The 23,398-nt window shown below is 40.3% G+C and overlaps 1 protein-coding gene across 1 annotated transcript in view; it reads left to right on the top strand.

Annotated features, from left to right (window-relative positions):
- GRIN2C (glutamate ionotropic receptor NMDA type subunit 2C) overlaps nucleotides 1-23,187 on the top strand; it is a 110,955-nt gene extending 87,768 nt beyond the window's left edge. The window contains exons 9-13 of the mRNA XM_081934833.1: nucleotides 3,904-4,133; nucleotides 6,661-6,821; nucleotides 8,746-8,933; nucleotides 14,227-14,459; nucleotides 20,863-23,187. Coding sequence (XP_081790959.1) covers nucleotides 3,904-4,133; nucleotides 6,661-6,821; nucleotides 8,746-8,933; nucleotides 14,227-14,459; nucleotides 20,863-22,413 — 2,363 coding nt within the window. The 3' untranslated portion in view covers nucleotides 22,414-23,187. The remainder of the gene's footprint in view (nucleotides 1-3,903; nucleotides 4,134-6,660; nucleotides 6,822-8,745; nucleotides 8,934-14,226; nucleotides 14,460-20,862) is intronic.
- The last annotated feature ends 211 nt before the right edge of the window (nucleotides 23,188-23,398 follow it).

Here is a 23,398-nt window from a genome sequence, read left to right as displayed (position 1 = left end):
AGAGAGTTGGACTAGTTGACTTCCAAGGTCCCGTCCAATTCTGTTACTGTTACCTGATATGCACATGGGAAACAGATAAGGAAACATGAACTTGCATTATAGATTGGAAGTCTAGCAAATCTTGGGTGACAAATCTAAAGGTTGTTCAAAAGCTTAAAGATAGTTTTTACACTATATGTAAAAAACACTGAACACACTAGATTTCAAGAGACCAAATCTGTTACGACTGAGTGGATTATTATTATTATTATTAATGAAAAGAGCCATCCAAGAGTCTTTTGGGCAAGCTATACAGACCAATCAAATGCAAAGAAGAACAATGTTAGAATGGATGTATAGAACTGGAAATGTCAGAAAACGACTTTTCTCACCCCTATATGATTAACTGCACCATCTCCTAAAATTCTGACCTCTCTACAATAATTAAAAGATTCTCCTTTGAATCTTGTAGGTAGTCCTATAAACATCATACCCTTGACACTGTTTTGATTTGATCCACAGTAAAAAAAAAACATTCTAGGCCACATCGTAGCTTGTCTTTTATTTTTTTGTTCATTCTGACCCAGGTTGCTACTAAGCATTGTGTGAAAATCCCTCCATTCTAGTCCTGGCCAGTTCTTCAACAGTTCTTTGCCCCTGAACTGTCATCAGCAAGCTAGATTAGCCTGATCTGCAAAAGTGCCTGTAGGTTTCTTGAGCAGATTCTCCAACTAATAATGGGTCCCACATCTTAGAGATTTGGAGAGCTTTCTCACAGCTGCTTTTAGACGCAAGCTCTGTTGACCTCTATCCTTGGTAAAATGTATACATCCTGACATGTAGATAATGAAAAGGGTCTGAGTGGAATGAATTCCTCCCAACTGTCCATTGCCACCTTTGTCCAGTCATCTCACCTTCCAGAGAATTCTCCGAATTTCTCACCTTGGAAAATTTGCTGTCGTTCAGAGATCATAGTTAAGGATGCTGAAATGAGATGGCAAACTAATTAGAAGGAGAGAGGAGCCCAGAGTAAAAATAAACAATCTTTTTTTAGCTTCCATCATATTCTTTGGCAGGGTGCGGGACACCTGGAAGCTCCTGATTGCCTTATTGGAATCTCTCTCTCTCCTCTCTCTCTCCCCCTCTCCCTCCCTCCCTCTCCCTCTCCCCCCCCCTCTCTCTCTCTTAAAGTGTATTTTACACTTTCAGATTGTTGTTTTGTTTGATGCATTCTTCATTTAAAGCAAAAAAGACTTTCCTAATGTAAGTTTTAAAAAAATGAAATATTCAGAACTTGGACCCACCACTTTCCTCCCGCTTAGAAATTGAAGGAATCTCTGTACCCAGATTTCCTGTAGTGATTTTTTTGAGACTTTTGTGTAATGTACAGAGATCAAGAACATGAAAACAGTGAAGAGTCTCAGAATTCTGAATCGGTTAACTCCTAAACCATTTCCATCAATGGGATCAAGACTAAAGTCTGCAGAATGAATGTATGTATGTATGTATGTATGTATGTATGTATGTATGTATGTATGTACGCATGTATTCTGCAGCCTGAAAGAATGTTTAAAGGAAAAAGTAAGACCTACCAGGCACACATTTCTTGGCTAGGATGACCTGCCACAACATAAGACTGAATCGTTTCCTGCCCATTTCAGCGGCTGTAAGAAATGAAATGTTACAGCTCTAATCCCAGGGAAAATCTGCAGTGCTTGGCCAAGTTCAGCGTGTTGCTGCTTTCCTTCCTGTGATTGCGTTTTAGCTGTGTGTGCCGAGAGGGATAAAACTTTCTATTATTCTGGGTTGCCTGTAAGCCAGCATCATCTTTTTTTTCCTTTTTCTGACTCTCGGTTCTCCTTTGCTATCAGTGTTTGCTGTTCAGAGTCAACTCCCGACAGCTGATTATGTTGATCTTGCTCCTTCACCTTCTCAGATGACTCCAATGAATAGGAGCAGTTATAGGGCATGTAACACCAGTGTAGGGCCTGGGCCAATCTAGCTGGTCAAAGGGACATGGCAAAAATGTAGCCATTAACTTTTAAATATATTTATAGGTAAATATCTATGGAGATTCTCAGTCATCCAGGTCATGGTTGTCCCAAATTTGCTTTTTCAAGAGGCAACTGGACTTTCTTGTTTTTCTTGGAAGACATTTCACTTCTCATCCAAGAAGCTTCTTCAGCTCTTGGATAATATATGTATGTTTAATGGCATACACAGTACCATTAAGGCTAGACTTAGGTTCATGCATTTAAACACTCAATGGCTGATCTCTTGGAATATTTAATAAACCCATAGGCTTCGTTATTCCAAAGTATTTTGCAAAAATGTCCCATTATTATGGTTTAATTAGAACCACGTGCATTTTCGTGGTTGTAGACAAGTTACCTACACTTAAATACATTGGAGAATCACAGTTTCCCCTTTTTAAGGACAGAATGACCACCAAATATATGAAAATGAAAGCAGCCCAATCTGTTTTTACTCAACAACAAGCAAGCAAGTTACACTGAGTCAAAGAACACACAGAGATCCTACAGGGAGGATTCTGTCTCTCGAACGTTCAAGCAGATTATCAAATTGAAGATTCCAGTTGAGGAATCTTGAATGGAATTCTGATCAGATGAGTTATAGAGCTAAAGAAGCTGGGGAATAGTTAGAGAGAGGGTGGGCACGTGTATCTGGTACACAGCCATGATCTTCTGCCTCTCCACACCCCTGTTCTTTTTATCCTCTTGTTGTGGCCCACCAACTCCCAGCAGAGCTGGTGGCAGACTCGGATGATAAGGAGGTTGAGGAGGAACTTTGGCCAGTTCTGGGGAAAGCTCTGATGGATGCTCTGAGCCGGATACAGATATAGAGCCAGTGCCTTCCAACATTTCTCAGCCACCAGAGAAGCAACTGCCTTTGGAGGCTGATATGAGTGAGGAGGAGGAACAGCTGGGGTCTGTTCCAGATGCACATATGCACAGAGCAATTACAAGAGGTGAGCAATGGAAGACAAGGAGGCGACTCTGGAAGCAAACAAGGGTGCTGAACGGCCTCTCCCTGGCTGGGGAATTAATAGAAGGAAAGGGGAGTGGTTGTCATAGGAGACAACATTTCGTATTTCTGAAGATTTTGCTCCTTGTATTGCGTGTCACAAAGACTGCTTGCCAGAACTTAATTTGCAGCCTTTTGGCTGGGAACTCATGGCTTTGCAATTATTGCAAGGAACTGATAAGGTCTGTTACTGCAGTTAACTCCTTGAAGGACTATTGCCTGGACTTTTCAGTGGGTGAATGCAATTAATTCACAAGAGGTAAATAAAGAGGGGTTTTTTTGTGACAAGGAGTCTGTTTCTTGCTTCTGCTAAGGCTGGGTCAGAACACTTGTGTCCCGACAGCAGATCTCACCTTTTCTGATTCAGCCTTTCCTGACTGACTCTGTGTTTTGCCTCCTTTTTCTCTTCTTTTATCCAGAACGGTCAGCTTGTAACCTGCAAGACTGATAAGCACATTTATCCATCCCAAGTAGCTAGGAGTTTTTTCTCATATCATAGCTAAATTGATCCTCCTGATGCTGATGTTCAGTGCCTGTTCCCTAGTTTGCTTTTCCTTTTCCAGCGTTTGAATATTTCTAGTTATTTCCCATCAGCTAGCAAAGATAAACCACAACATTTAGCTTTAGTCCTAAAGAGGTAGTTTTATCTCCAAAAGCGTTAAAGCAGTAAGCAAAGCAATCCAAATTCCAAAGTACGCTTCTAAAAATGCTCATTTTTACGAAATTTTGTATCAATGAATGAAAAGTCTTCAGAGTTGCATCTCTCAGATATCACTCATAATACTGACGATGAGAACCATGCCTTGCAAGTTTATTTTAGTGTTAAGAGGCCTGTTTCTTATTTCAAGAAAGATTCATTATTTACGTTCCTCCTTCTAGAGTCCGGTGGGCCATCCTTCACTATCGGCAAGTCGATCTGGCTACTCTGGGCTCTGGTTTTCAACAATTCTGTTCCCATTGAAAATCCCAAAGGCACCACCAGTAAAATTATGGTCCTCGTCTGGGCTTTCTTTGCGGTCATCTTCTTAGCCAGCTACACTGCAAACCTGGCAGCATTCATGATCCAGGAGCAATATATTGATACCGTCTCTGGACTGAGCGATAGGAAGGTGAGCAATAGTGACGGTTTTATTAAGATAATGTGAGGGTGGTAGCCAACATTAATGACCTTGGAGTAAGTCACCAGAAAGATCAACGGTAGCAACTTAACGCCTCCCATTTGTCCTAGAATCCCTTGTTATCGGCCATGCTGCTGGGAGCTGATGAGCTCCAAGTATGGTTTGTTGTTTAAGACATGTTGTTTAAGATGCTGTTGCTCATCAGTGAAGGTTTGTGAAGTTGGATTTGGTTTACCCCCATTTTGAATAGAAGTCTAGGGCAGTGTGAGGCACAACAGTGTTAACGGCTCTGCTGTCTTCCTTGGGGGCTCTCAGAGGATCATGCAGCCATGGGGCTGGTGAGCAACCGTGAAGACCTTCTTTTAATTAACATTGGATTTACAGTTAAATTGTTTTTATATTTTAATATTTTATTTGTACACCACTCAGAGTTGCCCTTTGAGAGTGATAAATAAATAACTCGATCAATGCATCAATACGACAAGGAGCACACTGGTTTCAAATAGATTTCCAGATTCAACTCAAGGTGCTTGTTCTTACCATTAAAGCCCTGCATGTCACAGAGCCAGGCTATTTTTGGAATAACTTTTCTCCAGTGGTTTCAACCAGGTCCATCAAGGTGGGCAGGCTCTGGATACTTATGGGTAAGGGTGGGCTGCTGGGGGTTCACAGGGGTTTGGGAGAACCTCTAGCTAGGATTCTGTGCAGTTCAGAGAAACCCCAAATCTCACTCCTGGATGGTCCCGACCACCCCTCCCAGGAGTCCCCGCACAGCCCGTTTTGGATGCAGGTAAGCGCAGTGTGGAGGCTCGGGAAGGGTGAAAAACGAGCCTACTGGAAGTTCAGGAAGGCTGGAAATGGGTCCATTTCTGGCCTCCAGGGGGCCTCTTGAGCATGGGGAGGCCATTTTTGCCTTCCCGGAGCCTCGAGGAAAGCTTCTGGAGCGTGGGGAGGCCAAAAATGCTGCCGCTCACTATGATGCAGGAGGTCTACCCCTGCCTATAGGAGAAGGAATGGCAGAGTCAGCCGAAGAGGTGAAAAGAGGAATCAGCCTAGAATCACTACATAGCCACAAACAAAGTCCAACTCCCACCCTTGACTTTCATTGATCCTTATCGAACTCTAAGCAGATGCTCAACCGTTTGTTGAGAAAAATTCATGTGCGTAGGCTTTTAGCAATACATCATTTAAATGGACTGCTCCGTGTGGACCTGGTCTTTGGCGCCTGACAAAACCCTCTCTTATGGGACCCAGGAGACATGCTTTCTCTACTTCAGAGCCTGCCCCCCCTGGGACGGCCTTACTCCTGAACATACAGATAACCAGATCCTGCACTGAAAGGATAGGAGGACCTGGCTTCCTCAGGTATTAGAGCCAAGATACTAAAGCCCAATCAATATGACAGTGTATGAATTGCTAATAATGTGTGAATTCCCTTGATTATAATGCTATGTTTATATTATTTTATTATTATTTAATATTTTAGTATTGCACTCTATATAGTTTTGTATCAGTTTTTTTATGAACACCGTTTTAATGCTTTATTTGTTAGTCACTCAGAGTTATTTCTTTCAGATCGATGGCCCTATAAATTTTCCAAATAACTTCACATAAATAAACATGACAAATAGTCAAAATGCAAGACACATGGAGACCACTCAGTTGTCTTTCATGGGCAGTGACGTGCGGTGAGGTTTATGGCTGGTGAGGCTGGTGACATCATCAGGAAGGTGGGGAATGGGACCACGAGTGCAGGAGGCTGAGGCAGCCTCAGCCTCCTGAACACGTGGCCCCATTCCCCGCCTTCCTGAGTCAACATGAAGGGGACCGCGGAGCGCGAGCAATGGGACCGCGGAGTGCGCTCCTCCTGCACATGTGATCCCATTCCCCGCCTTCCTGAGTCAACATGAAGGGGACCGTGGAGCGCGAGCCGGCAGAGCACGCTCCGCGGTCCCCTTCATGTTGACTCAGGAAGGCAGGGAATCGGACCATGTGTGCCTTTTCCCTTTTCCCTTTTTTTCTTTTCATGATGAGAGCAGTGAGGCTCTGCCTCCCCTGCCTCCCCTGACCGCACATCCCTGTTCATGGGCATGATAATTGTCAGAACCTGAATTTACATAAGTATTTGTTATCATAGGAAACCAGTCTTTGGAGAACAGCCATGTGAAAACTCATTTTTGGCTAACAGCAAAAGTTACTAAAAATAATGGTCTCTGTATCTATATTACAACAAGCAATTTTCTGGGAAACCATTTTGTGCTCTTATATTTGACTTTGATGTGACTGAAGATAGCAGTTTTTCTTTCTTCATTTCCTTGAATGTATCATGACTCTGTAAAATGTAACTGGAACATTGTGGCAATCAAAGTTATCAGCTAAAATAAAATAAATGTGTACATAACCTCCTTTTTCAACCTGTAAAATGGAAGGTACACAAGTATGCACACATCTCTTTCTAGACTAGACTCTGGTGCTGAATAAAATGCACCAACTATTTTCTTTTGGTCTTCCTTTTCAGTTCCAAAAACCTCAAGAGCAGTATCCTCCGTTCCGATTTGGAACAGTTCCCAATGGTAGTACAGAGAGAAATATCCGGAGCAATTACCACGACATGCATTCCCACATGGTAAAATACAACCAGCGCTCAGTGGAAGACGCCCTCGTCAGCCTCAAAATGGGGTAGCTTTCCATTTCTTCATACTCAAGATTTCTGTGCGAATTAATGACATTATTTCTAACCAGATCTGATTAGGACAAGATCTCTACTCCTTTTCAAGTAGCACCAACATTGATTTCTAGGACTTAGTCCTTTCAGGTTGTAGTAATTACTTCGTTTAGGTGAGAAAAAAATTACATAGGCATTCCAATTTGAGCGGGTTGTATCTACAATTACTTTCAAATAGTAGGCACATGTGTTGAGTATAACACCATATTAGAAGGGGCAGCCTATGGTAGCCTCCTTGTGTGTTAAAACCTCCTTGATGTCCGAGCTTTCTATATATTGCTAATGTTTATGGCATTAACTATAATGGAACTTCTACCAGTATTCAGCCTACCGATAGCATTTTTGCATGCTCTCATATGACAACCTTACTTGCTCCCTTCTCCATCTGAAAAGGTGAACCTGTGAAGAGACACTTTGATGTCTCCAATAGAAGAGCATATGTGTAGCTTAGGGTTGAACTGTTGAATCCTTAGTGCTCTCTGAGCTGGGTTGTCTTGCTTGCAGACATTTCATTAATTGCTAGGAAACATAATTAATGTTAGTGACTGGGGTCTACAATAACTCACCATGGCCAATTCACCACAGCCAACTTACCGTGGCCAACTCGCCACAGACAACTCACTGTGGAACAACTCGCCGTGGCCAACTCACCGTGGGACAAGACTTATACTAATATCAAAGAAATAGTGGAATAGAATCATGAAAGAAAGTATGCCAAAAGAGGGACAAAATGAAATGTGAATTACAAAAATTAAAATAATTTATAAATTATTTTACATAGTTGGCTGTGGCAAGTTAGCCACGGCGAATTAGTGTGATGAGTTGGCCATGGCAGTTGGCTGTATTGAATTGTCCCATTCCATTGTGAGTGTGGGGTTTGCTCCCTATTTATGTACAGGAGCTTGCCTATCAGTATGGGTGGGGCTGGGGTGTTCTCCTTGGCAGTTCTTTGATTAGGGTTTTGGTAGTACCCTGAATAGGTTTAAATAATAATCAACCAAGCAAGAATTAATTTACAATTTACTTTGGTGGGAAGCCCGAGAGATAGAATATTTGATGAAAATGCTAATGGGATGAAAGATGTCTGGATCAGGTTCATGTACTCACCTGGCCTGTGGGTCACTCTTTCTATGTGAAGAATGGCCCTGTAGTCTATAGTCCAGCTGAAGTTGCAGCGTTGGCATTCTCTAATTAGTTCAACCCCAGCAGTACCAGTGGTGAGATTCAAATTTTTTACTACCGGTTCTGTGCGCATGGCATGGCTTGGTCAGTGTAGCTTGGAAGGCATGGCAAGGGAAGGATTCTGTAAAATCCCCATTCCCACCCCACTCCAGGGGAAGGTTACTGCAAAATCCCCATTTCCTTCTGATCAGCTGGGACTCGGGAGGCAGAGAATAGATGGGGACAGGGACAGTCAGAGGTGGTATTTACCAGTTCTCTAAACTACTCAAAATTTCCACTACTGGTTCTCCAGAACTGGTCAAAACCTGGTGAATACCACCTCTGAGCAGTACCTGATGCAGGATTGTGCATGCTTTGGAACATGGAACATGGCTTAAGATCTCACATGAAGACAAGTATTCATGAACACATTCTGATTTTTACCTGGCTTTCAAGTAAGCCTGGAGAAGCATTGAGTTTGCCTTGAAATCTTGACTTGTCTGAGAAGCCTGAAAACAGATCAGATTCCCTTAAATAACAGAGACATGCTACACTGTTACAAAGCTCAAAGCACTTCTTCAGAGTCATTTTAAAAACGGGGGCATTCCTATTGTCTAATACAGCCTTTCCCAACTTGGACAGAGTTCCTAGTTTCCTCCTATTGTGTTTCATAGCAATTGTTCTCTAATCTGCTTTTTTCTGTCTGCTTGATTCCAGAAAGCTGGATGCTTTTATCTATGATGCCGCAGTGCTCAATTACATGGCTGGCAAGGATGAGGGTTGCAAGCTGGTTACCATTGGCAGTGGGAAAGTCTTTGCCACCACTGGCTATGGCATTGCCCTCCAGAAGGACTCCAAGTGGAAGAGAACAATTGATTTAGCTCTCCTGCAATTCCTGGGAGATGGTGGGTTGTTTCCTCTGTTAGTCACACATTGCTAGCTAATATTTAGGAGAAATTACTGCTTCATCCTATTTGTTTTCTTCCAGGGTCACAATGATTTGCCAAGTTCAGAGTAGAGCTTTTTCTTTATTATAATATAGAGGCATAAAACAAAAACACAACAATAACAAAACCCCAAACATAAGGACCAAAGGAAAAAGAAAACAACAAAAAGAGATTATATTTCATATTCTGTAGGGAACATGCAGTCCATTTTTGAAACAATGATTAAAGTAGGGAACATGCAGTCCATTTTTGAAACAATCATTAAACCTTGATCACAGGGAATAATATTGATGATTTGTTTTCCATTACACCAGCCCGTTTACAGATAAAAAGTGAGCACGTATCACAGGTTCAAGATTGTAACCTTGAGGCCGCAACTTTCCAACATTTAATAATAAACTTTTTTGTTACATCTCACGCTTGATAAATCCATCATTCTTCATATCTGATAAATTCCACTTTTGGGGGGTCTATAGAGATAGTCCTCAATTGAGCCCCAAATGTTTGTTGCTAAGTGAGACATTTGCTAAATGAATTTTGCCCCATTTTACAACCTTTCTTGTCAAAGTTGTTAAGTGAATCAGTGCAGTTATTAAATTAGTAACAAGGTTGTTAAGTGAATCTTGCTTGTCAGAAGGTCACAAAAGGGGATCACATGACCCTGGAACATTGCAACCATCATCAGTTCCCAAGCGTCTGAATTTTGATCATGTGACCATGGGGGGGGATGCTGTAACGGTCGTAAATGTGAAAAACAGTCATAATTCACTTTTTTTCAGTGCTGTTGTAATTTTGAACAGTCACTAAATGGACTGTTGTAAGTCAAGGTCTACCTGTAATACAAAATTATCTGCAGAATTTAAATATTTATCTATATCGTTGTGGCAGATAAAAGTATGGATATTAAATAAAAATCGGAGATAGTGAGACATGCCTGTAGCATGTAAGTCAGTCCTTCCACTCAATGATTTTTCAACTTTATATCTGCATTTCCCATTTCCTTTGATAGAAACAAAGCAGGATAAAGCAGCATCTGCAAGTTGGGAAGAGGGCAGATATTTTCACCAGAAGACAAATGGCTACTCCCATTCTCTCGGTGGTTATTTGCAAATGTACTGTTCACATTGTCTGATGAAAAGAAGGACTAGGGGTGACATGATAGCAGCCTTCCAATATCTCAGGGGTTGCAAAAAAGAAGAGGGAGTCAAGCTATTCTCCAAGGCACCTGAAGGCTGAGACAAGAAGCAATAGGTGGAAATTAATCAAGGAGAGAAGCAACCTAGAACTAAGGAGGAATTTCCTGACAGTTGGAACAATTAATCAGTGGAACAACTTGCCTCCAGAAGTTGTAAATGCTCCAACATTGGAAGTTTTTAAGAAAATATTGGATAACCATTTGTCTGAAATGGTATAGGACAGGGGTCACCAAACTTTTGGACCTCAGGAACCACTAAATTCATAATTTTAAATCCCACAGACCACTGATATGATTTTTTTTTAAAGATAAATAGTATTTAGTGTAATATAAAAGATGCAAATAATTTTTCTGCGGACCACTAGTATAGTATTTCTTTCCCAAGCAGGGGGTTGGACTAGAAGACCTCCAAGGTCCCTTCTAACTCTCTTATTCTGTTACATATAAATTAAAATTGAATTATAAGATGGAAATAAAAGTAGCTCCAAAACTTCAGCAGACTGAAATTCATTAAAATGGAAAGGATTTTCTTCAGCTATTTTTTTTCTATTACAACAACACAACGGTTATGAAAAGCATCATTAGTTCTTATTTCCTCTTATTTCCTAATATATGGGTTGAATGTTGTCCTAGACACCAAAATTCTGGTGCTGAATATTGATGATGAATTCCTTAGTCATTGGAGAAAACGTTGAAAAGTTTTTGGAAAACTGGTCCCCTCTGCCCTACGAAGATTCATATTAAATGAAGCCAAACTCCTGGCAGTTCCCTGAAAAGGTCTTTCTCTCTCTCTCCTCACTTCCGCAGGAATTAAATTTTCCGCTACTTCAGCAGCTTTAATAAGTGGCTGATACACTATAAGTAAGCATGCAAGCATGTGCTTAATACGCATTAGAGCTGGGGAAATTTAGGAGCTTTTATTAACCACATGTAGAAGGAGAAGAAAGAGAAGAGGAAAGCAAAATAAATATTTATGCCAATTACAGGAAATACAATAAGTTACAAAACAAACTTGGAATACCTTTGATGTGTCCTGGCGCATGCACAGAATGTGTCTTTCTGCAAAGCATTATTATTTAGCTCTTATTTATTGTCTAAGTCCGTGATAGCGAACCTATGACACGCATGCTACAGGTGGCAGGCAGAGCCATCTCTGCGGGCACACAAGCCATCACCCCAGCTCAGGTCCACCGCGCATGCGCATGCACCTCCCACCAGACAGCTGATTTTTGGGTCTCTGCCACACATGTGCGGATGGCATGCAGGAGACATGTACAGGGGGTCGCATGTCCATGCGCAGGAGGTGGGGTGCGTGCAGGGAGGTGCGCCCCCCACAGCCCATTTTTGCTTCCAGGACGCGGCAGGGAGGCCTAGTAGGGAGGCCAAAATGGGGCGTGGGGAGAGCACGGGGGGTGGGTCATTTGTGCATGCGCAGGGGGTTGGGGCGGCTCACATGGGGAGGTGTCTTGAACACATTGTATAATGGGTGAGGGGCCACTGTCGCACAGGCATGCTTGCGCGCACTTTCGGCACACAACAACAAAAAGTTAGCCATCACTGGTCTAAATAATAAAGTATTCACATTCATATATGAATATGTAGTCCTCGACTTACAACAGTTTATTTTGTGACCATTTGAAGTTAACAATACTATGGACAAAAGTGACTTATGACCAGTGGTGGGATTCAAATAATTTAGCAACCGGTTATCTGCCCTAATTATTTCTTCCAACCACCAGTTCACCAAACTGCTCAGAAAGTTAACAACCGGTTCTCCCCCGAAGGGGTGCGAACTGGCTGAATCCCACCACTGCTTATGACAATTTTTCACACTTACAACCATTGCAGCAGCTTCGTGGTCACACGATCAAATTTTGGATGCTTGGCAATTAGAATGCATTTATGACAGTTACAGCATCCCAGGGGGCATGTGATAATCTTTTGTGACCTTCTGACAAGAAAGTCAAGGGGGAAATCAGGTATCCTTAGCAACCTGTTACTAACATAATAACTGCAGTGATTCACTTAATTATGGCAAGAAAGATTGTAAAATTGGGGCAAAATTCACTTAACAACTGCCTCAGCAACAGAAATTTTGGGCTCATTTGTGGTCATAGGTGAAGGACTATAAGGAAGCAGAAGGTATCTTGATCATAAATCAAGATCACGTGAAGTGTTAATACCCCTTTATAATGCCTTGGTAAGGCCACACTTGGAATACTGCATTCAGATTTGGTCACCACGATGTAGAAATGATGTGGAGACTCTAGAAAGAGTGCAGAGAAGAGCAACAAAGATGATTAGGGGACTGGAGACTAAAACATATGAAGAACGGTTGCAGGAACTGGGTATGTTTAGCTTAAGAGAAAGAAGGACTAGGGGAGACATGATAGCATTGTTCCAATATCTCAGGGGCTGCCACAAAGAAGAGGGAGTCAAACTATTCTCCAAAGCACCTGAAGGGAAAAGAAGCAAGGATGGAAATTAATCAAGGAGAAAAGTAACCTAGAACTAAGGAGAAATTTCCTGACAGCTAGAACAATTAGTCAGTGGAATCATTTGCCTCCAGAAGTTATGAATGCTCCAACACGGGAAGTTTTTAAGAAGAGATTAGACAGCTATTTGTCTGAAATGGTATAGGATTTCTTGCCTGAGCAGGGGTTGGACCAGAAGACCTCCAAGTTCCTTTCCAACTCTAGTATTCTATTCTAACTCCTTGGAATCTGAATGGAAGTCCTATTGGATTTCTTCTTTCTAGGGTTCTCACTTGCCCCCTGTGCAAACCAGAGGTGGGTTCCGGCAGTCACTACTTCCGGTTCACTCGTGCGCAGTACAATAAAAATTGTTCTGTGTAGAAGCAAAAAATCAAATGGCGGCACCTATGGCGCTGCCCAGAGAACCAGTCCTGGGGTGTGGCAGGTCTGGGTCGCTGCCGGTTCCAGTGACCCAGGCCACCAAACCACTACCAGTTCGGCCAAACTGGTCCGAACTGGCAGGAACCCACCACTGGTGCAAACACAATGCTGAACTAGGTAGCGCTTTAGATCTAACCTCCCAGGTTCTCTGATCTGGCAAACATGAGCATATCCTAGTTATCAGCATTGGCCTGTTGAAAAAAAAAAAACTCTGACTGCTGCTTGCCTGGATGCCATTCCTGTGAAAGAGACACTAAACTAATGTAAAGGAAGAGATAGGTTTAACAAATAGACTTTCATATATTCAGTTATGTACTTCAGCATTTGCAGGTTTTAAAGACATCTCTGGTTTAAAGTACAGCTTTATTTGTTAGCAGATTGAAGGTTTCAATAAGGCAATGTGCTCCAGAAAAAAGTCTGCCTTGGAAGCTTATAGAGATCCCTCTTGCTCAATTATAATTGTCTGTCAACTTAATTGAGTGTACCACTACATTTGGTATGTTTTCAATATCTGGTTCGGATACAGAGATTTGACTTTGAGGCACAGCTTTATGTACATTGCTGTTAATCGCCTGATTTAAGTGAGAAACTGGCAGTCAGGATAATGAGCTGGTCACTACCCACTCATGCTGTTCCACTGATCTAAAAGGCTGCACCTACCAGGTGCTCGCGGTTTTGAACTCCATGGGAGCGAAGGAAGATGATAGCTACACTCCGGTTCCTTTGAACATTTGCACTGCTTGGAAGTTAAAACTTGAAATCATAATTGTGTTTTGCCTACATCATTAGTTCAGCCACATAAATGCAGAAGTAGCAAAAACAAAAACAAGCAAATACGATGCACTGAAGGAGAAGAAGCTACTATCATGGTTTTTTTTTTTTTCAACCTCAGATCTGGCCATGTTAAAATGGTCACTTGGCGCAGACATTAAAAAAAATAACAGCAAAAAACCTTTTCAAAACAAGACAATACTTTCTTTTCTCTTTTCTGCAAAATTCATGCACCCCAAACATCGTCATCCCCTCCCCCAGAAATGTTAAGAGTTGGCCCACAAAGGGGAAGTTATTTAATGTCAGATGGATTCTTTAGCTAAAAGTATTCCCTCTTCTACCCTTTGTCTGTTTGTGTGTCGTTTTGCAGGTGAAACCCAAAAACTGGAGACTGTGTGGTTGTCTGGTATCTGCCAAAATGAAAAGAATGAAGTGATGAGCAGTAAGCTAGACATCGATAACATGGCAGGGGTCTTTTATATGCTGCTGGTGGCAATGGGGCTGAGCCTGCTTGTCTTTGCTTGGGAACACCTGGTGTTCTGGAAGTTGCGGCACTCCGTGCCAAAGTCCCACAAACTTGACTTCCTTCTAGCTATAAGCAGGGTAAGTGATCTTCCTGCACAGGCAGTTTATTTATTTATTGTTTTTTTAATCGCATTTTTGTGTTGCCCAAATGCCATCCCTTCCGAGGGCTCACAAGTAAAATCAACAACTATAACAACAATAAAAAATTATACATAATAATATAATTATATTATTATTATAATACGATACGATTGTATCACAGCGGCCAGTTGTTTTGCCGGATTTGGCATTGATTACTAGTCGGGCCCCACCCAGGGGCCTAGGACGTCGTAACATATTTTTGTAATATACGTGCAGATCCAAGCAGTGCAGCTTTTTGCATTTGACTGATGGTGATTTTGTCAAGTTTTAAGTGTTTTAAATGTAATTCCAGTGCTTTTGGAATAGCACCCAGTGTGCCGATTACCACTGGAATTACCACTGCTGGTTTGTGCCATAATCGTTGGATTTCGATTTTTAAGTCCTGGTATTTCGCGATTTTTTCATGTTCCTTCTCGACGACCCTGCTATCACCTGGTATTGCAATGTCTATGATTGTAACCTTATTTTTCTCAACCAGTGTGATGTCTGGTGTATTATGCGCCAGTATTTTATCCGTTTGTATGCGAAAATCCCATATTATTATTATTATTATTATTATTATTATTATTATTATTATTATTATTATTATTATTATTATTATTATTATTATTATTATTATTATTATTGTTATTGTTATTGTTATTGTTATTGTTATATTATGTCGCCTATGCAAAGAAGCTGAAAAAACAGTGGTAAGCTGCTGCAAGAAGATTGCATACACTGACTACAAGCAGCGGCATGACAAAGTAGCAACAATGGTGCATGGGAAGATCTGCAAGAAATATCATTTGCCTGCAAGCAAGAACTGGTGGGACCATAAAATAGAGGAAGTCATAGAAAATGAAAAAGTTAAATTGTTCTGGGACTTCAGAATCCAGATAGACAGGCACCTGCCACATAACACCCCAGACTTAACAGTTGTCGATAAGAAAGACAAAAAAAGTCTGGATAGTGGATGTGGCAGAGCCTGGAGACAGCAGAATAGAAGAGAAAGAACTGGAGAAGATTACAAAATACAAAGACCTACAAATAGAAATAGAACGACTATGGCAAAGGCAAGCAAGGGTAGTATCAATAGTAATAGGCGTCTTGGGTGGAGTCCCAAAACAACTGGAGCACCACTTGAACACCATAGGCATTGACAAATTTGCCATCAATCAATTGCAGAAGGTGGCTTTACTTGGAACTGCTAATAATAATAATAATAATAATAATAATAATAATAATAATAATAATAATAATAATAATAATAATAATAATAATAATAATAATAATAATACCAGCAGTGGTAATTCCAGTGGTAATCGGCACACTGGGTGCTATTCCAAAAGCACTGGAATTACAGTTAAAACAGTTAAAACTTGACAAAATCACCATCAGTCAAATGCAAACAGCTGCACTGCTTGGATCTGCACGTATATTACGAAAATACGTTACTACGTCCTAGGCCCCTGGGTGGGGCCCACTAGTAATCAATGCCAAATCCGGCGAAACAACTGGCCGCTGTGATACAATCATATAATAATAATAATAATAATAATAATAATAATAATAATAATAATAATAATAAGAAGAAGAAGAAGAAGAAGAAGAAGAAGAAGAAGAAGAAGAAGAAGAAGAAGAAGAAGAAGAAGAAGTAGTAGTAGTAGTAGTAGTAGTAGTAGTAGTAGTAGTAGTAGTAGTAGTAGTCACCGAAAATCAGATGGTCAAGATCCTGTGGGATTTTTGAATACAAACAGACAAAATACTAGTGCATAACACACCAGACATCACACTGGTTGAGAAAAATAAGGTTACAATAATAAACATCGCAATACCAGGTGATAGCAGGGTCAACGAGAAGGAACATGAAAAAATCGCGAAATACCAGGACTTAAAAATTGAAATTCAACGATTATGGTACAAACCAGCAGTGGTAATTCCAGTGGTAATTGGCACACTGGGTGCTATTCCAAAAGCACTGGAATTACATTTAAAACAGTTAAAACTTGACAAAATCACCATCAGTCAAATGCAAAAAGCTGCACTGCTTGGATCTGCACGTATATTACAAAAATATGTTACGACGTCCTAGGCCCCTGGGTGGGGCCCGACTAGTAATCAATGCCAAATCCGGCGAAACAACTGGCCGCTGTGATACAACAACAACAACAACAACAACAACAACAACAACAACAACAATAATAATAATAATAATAATAATAATAATAATAATATAAAACAAATTGTAGCTTCCTGCAATAACGCCAGCGGAACTGCAAAAAACTGTGCTACTTGGAACATCTTATATTTTAAGAAGGTACTTGGTTGATACCTAGGAAGCTGGCAGCAAACCGTATCAACCTTTAGCACCAGTCACTGGTATTTGTAATGCATTTTTGAATGTTCAGTTGGCTGAGTTTCATGTTTAATGAATAAAGTTAATAAAGTTAATAATAATAATAATAATAATAATAATAATAATAATAATAATAATAATAATAATAATATGATTTTTACGTATTAATTAGTGGTACAAATGAAGGCCAACACCAGCTAAAGAACTGGCAGTGTACAGGTAGCCCTCGACTTACGATCATAACTGAGCCTAAAATTTCTATTGCTAAACGAGACAGTTGTTAAGTGAGTTTTGCCCCATTTTATGTTCTTTTTTGCCACAGTTGTTAAGTAAATCATTGTAGTTGTTAAGTTACTAACAGTTCTCACGTGAATCTGGCTTCTTTATTGGCTTTGCTTGTCAGATCAATATAAGGGGGATCACATGATGCCAGGGCACTGCAAATGTCATGAATGCATTCTAATTGCCAAGTGTCTGAATTTTGATCATGTGACCATAGGGATGCTGCAACTGTGAAACACGGTCATAAGTCACTTTTTTTTTTGAGTGCCATTGTAACTTCAAACGGTCCCTAAATGAATGGTTATAAGTTGATATGTACTACCTGCATATAATAATTAAAAAACCAAAATAAAGATTGGCAAAAATAACAAGAGCTGGACAGGGATGGAAAAAGAAATAAATCCACACTATTCAGGGAGACTTCATTCAACCTCGCCAAAGGCCTGGGAAAAGCAGCAGATCCTCAAAGCACAAGTAGAATGGGGGCTGTCCCGCTCTTGGTGTGGATGAAGGTGTAGGCCTTGAATCAGAAAGATTGATAGTTCTAGTCTTCTGTTAGGCATGAGAGCCAGCTCCGTAAACTTTGAGCCATTTAATTTGACCCATCTCACGGGTGGGGGGTGGGGTGGGGTTGTATGGAAAATAGGAGGTGGGAAACAACATTATGCAAGCGGCCTTGAGTTGCATGAACAAAAGTGGGATACAAATCTGATGATCATACTAATCATAATCAAAATCCTTCTTCCATTCCCCCAGGAAATACTCTTTATTTTTAGGGCTATTCTTTTGCAAAAATGTTTGTTAAAAAAGAACAATTTAAAGTATTAATTCATTCATTAGATTTGTGTTCTACCTACCCGTCAGTGTGCTCCTTGCTCCACAACAACTATTCTGAGGCTGAGTTCCACATACTGCACTATGCAGTAATATATAGATTCAGCTGCTGTGATTTATGAAACATGACTTATAGTCCAACACTTTGGGTGGACTCCACCAACTGTGGTTCATCTGGTAAACCATGACTAAAATATTCCTCAGCATGAGGTGTAAACCTGCCCTGAGAAGACAGATTAAGCTGGAAGAGAGCAATTCCTCCAAGGGCACCAATTCCCATTTCAACAGCCTCATCACTTCACTGGATGCTGTTTTCTTGATTTTAGGGGTAACATCACCTTACAGACAGTAAGTTCTATGCTAAAATTGACTCTACATATTAACTATCTATATTTTAGGGTGCTTTTCATTTTCTTCTTTTCAACATTTGTAATAATATAGTCATCGTTTTGCATTAGGTTCCCAATTTATACTTACATAAATTATAATTTTGTATCATAAAAACAACTTGATATAATCTGCTTAGTATATTTTACGAAAGCCATACTGAACATTGATGTATAACTTTAGTAATTACCTACCCATTTCTAGACACTATCTTTTTTTAAAATACATTTTTCTTTTAAATGAAAATAAGACAAGTATGCGGATAAAAAAACAGAATTAAAAAAAGGCTCTACACAACGGGACATCTAGCAATACATTAGTGGTATCATCAATGTGTTCAGATGTTCTAGGTTCTGAGTTGCCAAGACATTTCCTCAAAAAGCTATTTTGTCAGTAGGAGCACACATGACACACTGTTTCTCTCTTTAAAGGGATATTAATTTTTACGTCCCATATTTTGGTTAAAATACTCTCAAATCATTGTGTGCAAGAGATAGGAGTTTTTTTTTCTAGATGCAAAATCCCCCTGTTTTTCGGATCTTTGGGTCTCCAGAGAGATCCAGAACAAAGATGATACTTGAATGTCAGTTTACAGACTAAGGGCTTAAAGTACAATTGATGGGCTACATTTTCAATGGTCTGTTTGGATTGGAAATTGTGATCAAAGCCCAAAAAAATCCTTTGGAGCAGAACTGGCTGGGAATTCTGGGATAAATATGTGGCAAGTTGAGTAGCAAATAAATTTAATACAGTAAATAATAATGTGATAATAAATAACAATAAAAATTTGTTCTTCTCTCAGTGCCTTTGTCAAGTTTGCAGCTTTAGGTCTGTCTAGTCAAAGTGCTGCCGTAAATCAATTAAACCCAGCTTCAGCTAACTGATGCATAAGGGGCAATCTTATTTGTTATTCAATCATTTGTCGTCGTCCCCCCACTCCACATAAGGCCTCCTGCTGTCTCTAGGTATTTTAAATCTTATTAAACTTGTGACAGCTTAAATGCTTAGTAAGGGTTCTCATGAAATTGTGTGGATAACAGTAGTCTGATTCCAAACAACTCAGTAATTCTAGTAGGTAGGAAGATACTTTGTCTGTCTTCACTCACAACAACAAGAAGTGAAGAGCTGCAAATTATGAGTGTTTTAGGCAATACAATGTTTATACAAACTAAAATGATTGCCAGTTCAGACGATGCAATAAAATCTAGAAGATGACGGAGAATTACTCCTGTGCATATAAGACTCAAGAATTTTCACTGTTTATAACTTGTCATATTTTAAAGATACTTCCCACCCAATATTTCAACTATGGTTACATTGGTTTTCAAACTTGCCCCAAGCAGAGCAGTAGAGGATTCTGATATTTGGGGAAATCCCCCAAAACTTATTCTAAACTGCTTTTGGAGAGTTTTCAGCCTTACTAATAATCCTGTCCTAACAAACATTCCTGGTATAGACTTATGAGGTGGGGTCTGCTGTCAGAATTTCTAAAAACAAATTAGAAAGGTGCCACTAACATTAATTTGTGTGAAATGTATTTGAAAATAAATTAATTAGAAAACAGTTTCCACAATTACTAAGAAAGAAAAAAAATCATGCTTATTGAACAAGAATTTATTTGCCTGTTGAGTTCTATTACACTTATATTGCGTATACATTTTCAAGTCCTTTTGTCTTTTCCATTATAAACACCTTAGCTAAGCAATAAAAACATAATAAAAACACTGATGCTTCAAGTCATGCATAAATAGAAGCCAGACAGAAAATAACTTTATATAACTTGAGTTTTTAACCTATTAAAACATTCATTTCCTTTTGTTGTTAAAAGCTTTAAATGCCTAAATTAAAGTCATGTATCTGAGAACCATTTTCTGAATTCTAGTTACATGAAATTTCTTAACCAGCCACTAGATTCATTGCATCTCTTAACAATCACTATTAGGGTCCTCGAGGAATATTTTACAAAATTTAATTAAGCAGCAAACACTTTAAAATACAGAATGAAGACAGTTATGAAGCTAACAACTTGAACACAAGATTCCATACTGAGAGATAAAGAGAAGATAGCTTCATTATACTACAACATCTGCCTGAATGATCAGCTCATTGTAGAAGAGGGAACAGTTCTTTCCAATCACTATTTAGTGAGCTGTTGGATCTTCATTGTGGAATCAAGATTTTCCACATAAGATCAACAATTGAAAGGAATTTTTTTTAAAGTTCTGTTCAATCTTCCCTAACTAATTTTAGTAGAAAAAGCTTTCTCGGAATCTTCCTATTTCAAGGATGAAAAATCTGATATACAGGTTTATATGGGTTTAGCATTTAGTTTTGCTCAGATATTTTATTATTATTATTATTCGTATTTATAGATAAAGAAAATTATTCAATATTTACGAGTTCTCTCTGTGGGGAAAAAAGGCTAGTTTAGTATCATCATGGGTCATTCCTTCTCAAGACAATTTGTCATTCTTTTCTTGTTTCATCTTGTATTCCCAGGGTATTTACAGCTGTTTTAATGGAGTCCAGAACCTGGAGAGTCCTGTTCGTATTTACAAACCAGATGTCACTGCTAACTCTGCTCAAGCCAATGTGCTTAAGATGCTGCAGGCAGCCAAGAATATGGTATCAACAGCCAGTGTTGGGAACTCACTGGAAAATGCTACACGCACTATAGAGAACTGGTCTAGTAGGAGCGAAAACTTCCAAACAACATTCTCCTTAAGGACTCCCCAATTTGTGATTCAAAACACCAGTGGGTCAAATAGGCCGGCTCATTCCTCCAACACTACAACAGCCGAGAAGCTTGGGAGGAACCTTCCACCTTTGCTTTTGGCACCTCATCAAACTGTGGGACCAGCCAGTGAAAGCTGCAGAGAGACAATTGAGCACTCACCGATACTCCATCCACTGAAATTAAGAGGCCACTGCTCTGAAGATAAGATTATTCCAGGTTTTGCTGTGTACCACTCTCCACAGTATTTACTAACCACATCTCAGGCTAACCTCAGAAAACACATTGGAAGTCCTCTTAGTGATGCTCCTCATTCCCCAATCAGGGCTCTTCAGGAACTTTCTCCGCATAATCATAAGTATAAGCTTCCCGTGTCCAGAGGCCATGGGAAACAAAAATTCCACCAGAACGATCATCTGTATAAAGAAGGGGAGCATAGCAGTGCAACCCAGGAGTCAAGGCTAGGTTTCTCTTCTGAGAAGAAGAAGAATTTGGAAGCTCACTACTTGCCTCATCCCTGTATATATAATTCCTTCCCAAAGGACAACAGAACTTGCAGACCCTTTACACATAAAGAATACGACCCACTAGAGCTGGGGAGAGAAAAGGAAACCTATACAGCTAGCCTTTCAAGATCAACCTTGGAACAGCATGAACAGTTCCATTCTCTAGGCATCTGGAAGCATCCACCAAAGTGTTCCAGTTCCAGGGATGTCCTGGACTTCTTTCCCGAAGCTAGCTTGATCCCCAAAGCAAAACTGCTGCCTGGGATCCATCATGGAGTCCACCACCATTCTCCTGATGCCCTTAGGCCAAGCAATGTGTGCAATAGGAAATGTATGCAGGCCGATGGTGTAAGTTGGAAGGAGAAACAGCTGCTACATTCGCAATCTATGCGTCTCCCATCCTATCGAGAGGCCTGTCTACAGAACATCTCAGGCATACACAGGGCTTCTTCAGCTGTAGTGCAGAAGCAATACGCCTATGTGAACTCGTACCCTAATTTACCTATTTATTGGAGAAGCTTTCGTCCAGGTTCTTCTCACCTATGTGAACAATCCAGTGCCTCCCAGCACTGTTTCAGTCAGGCATCCTGGCCCTCGTGCAGCAGGGATTTCTTGGTCCACGGGGACGGGCAGAGGGCCATGTACTTTGATAGCACACAGAGAGACTGCAGAAATCAGAGCAGGGTTTATCCAACCTTTATTCAGATGGGCAACACCGAGAGGAGAAACACATCGACAACCCCGAGGGTGCACAGCCCTTGCGCAACAAGGTCGTGGAGGCGCATATCTAGCCTAGAATCTGAAGTCTGATTGTGGAAAAAGGTGGGGGTGGGGTGGGGAGAGGATTACGCTAAGAGTGCCTGCACTTGGAGCGCAACTTATCATTCCCATGCACAAGAAACCACTTCTGTGGGGGCACTCTAGAAACAGAATCGTATGGGCAAATGACAAACCATCCTGAACTATCGATCTCCTTCTCCCTATTATACCGGTACCAAGAAAAAGTCACGGTCTCTTCTGTACACACAAGAGCAAGTGACCTTTCTCTTTTATCTCCTGCTGGAATTAAGATCAAAGCAACAACACTCAAAAGCCCAGCCGAAGGCACTTTAAAGACTGAATTCCAAAGTCTTCCATTGCTGAGCACTGGAGCCCTCATTTCATGCAAAAGGCTCCTGGTGGCAATTCACAGCATGCAGCCTCTGTGTGGATAGCTTAAGACGCATCGATTCCAGTGTCAAACATCTACATCGCAGTGCCAGCTATTTTTCAGAGCATGCTGTCCGTGACGCAGCTGGAAACGGCCGACAGCATCCTAATAAAAATTAGGACTATCTTGTTTACCCCTATGCACTGATATAAATGGAACTATATAAATGATTAACGGGCAAATGCTATATTTTTAGTGTTTTACATTATCCTCTGATTCTTCATAAAGAGCCTCAAATGCCACGTGTTAAAATGTATTAACTTCCCCTTTCTTTTTCTCATGTAGCTTTTGGCTGCATTGGCAAATCTTGTCTTTTACACGATCCCTGAAACAGTATAAAGGCTTTCTTGCCTTTTTAAAACTACAGCATCATACACAAGACATATTTTAAAACAATAGCTGCTATTGCCACGTCAAATTTGAACTGCTGAGCAAATACAGGAAAGTATTCGTGAGAATGTTATTGTCTCATTATGCAGACTAACATTCCAGATTCATTCAGCAGTCTTTCTTACTCCCAGAGCATGACCAAAAATTCAAATTCAGGCAGAAATATTCTTACATATCAAGAAGGCATTAGAAGCA

Source organism: Natrix helvetica, assembly GCF_964273705.1.
Source record: "Natrix helvetica genome assembly, chromosome: 1".
Classification (NCBI taxonomy): domain Eukaryota; kingdom Metazoa; phylum Chordata; class Lepidosauria; order Squamata; family Natricidae; genus Natrix; species Natrix helvetica.
Note: the sequence above shows the minus strand (reverse complement) of the source record. Positions and strands in the feature narration are given on the sequence as shown.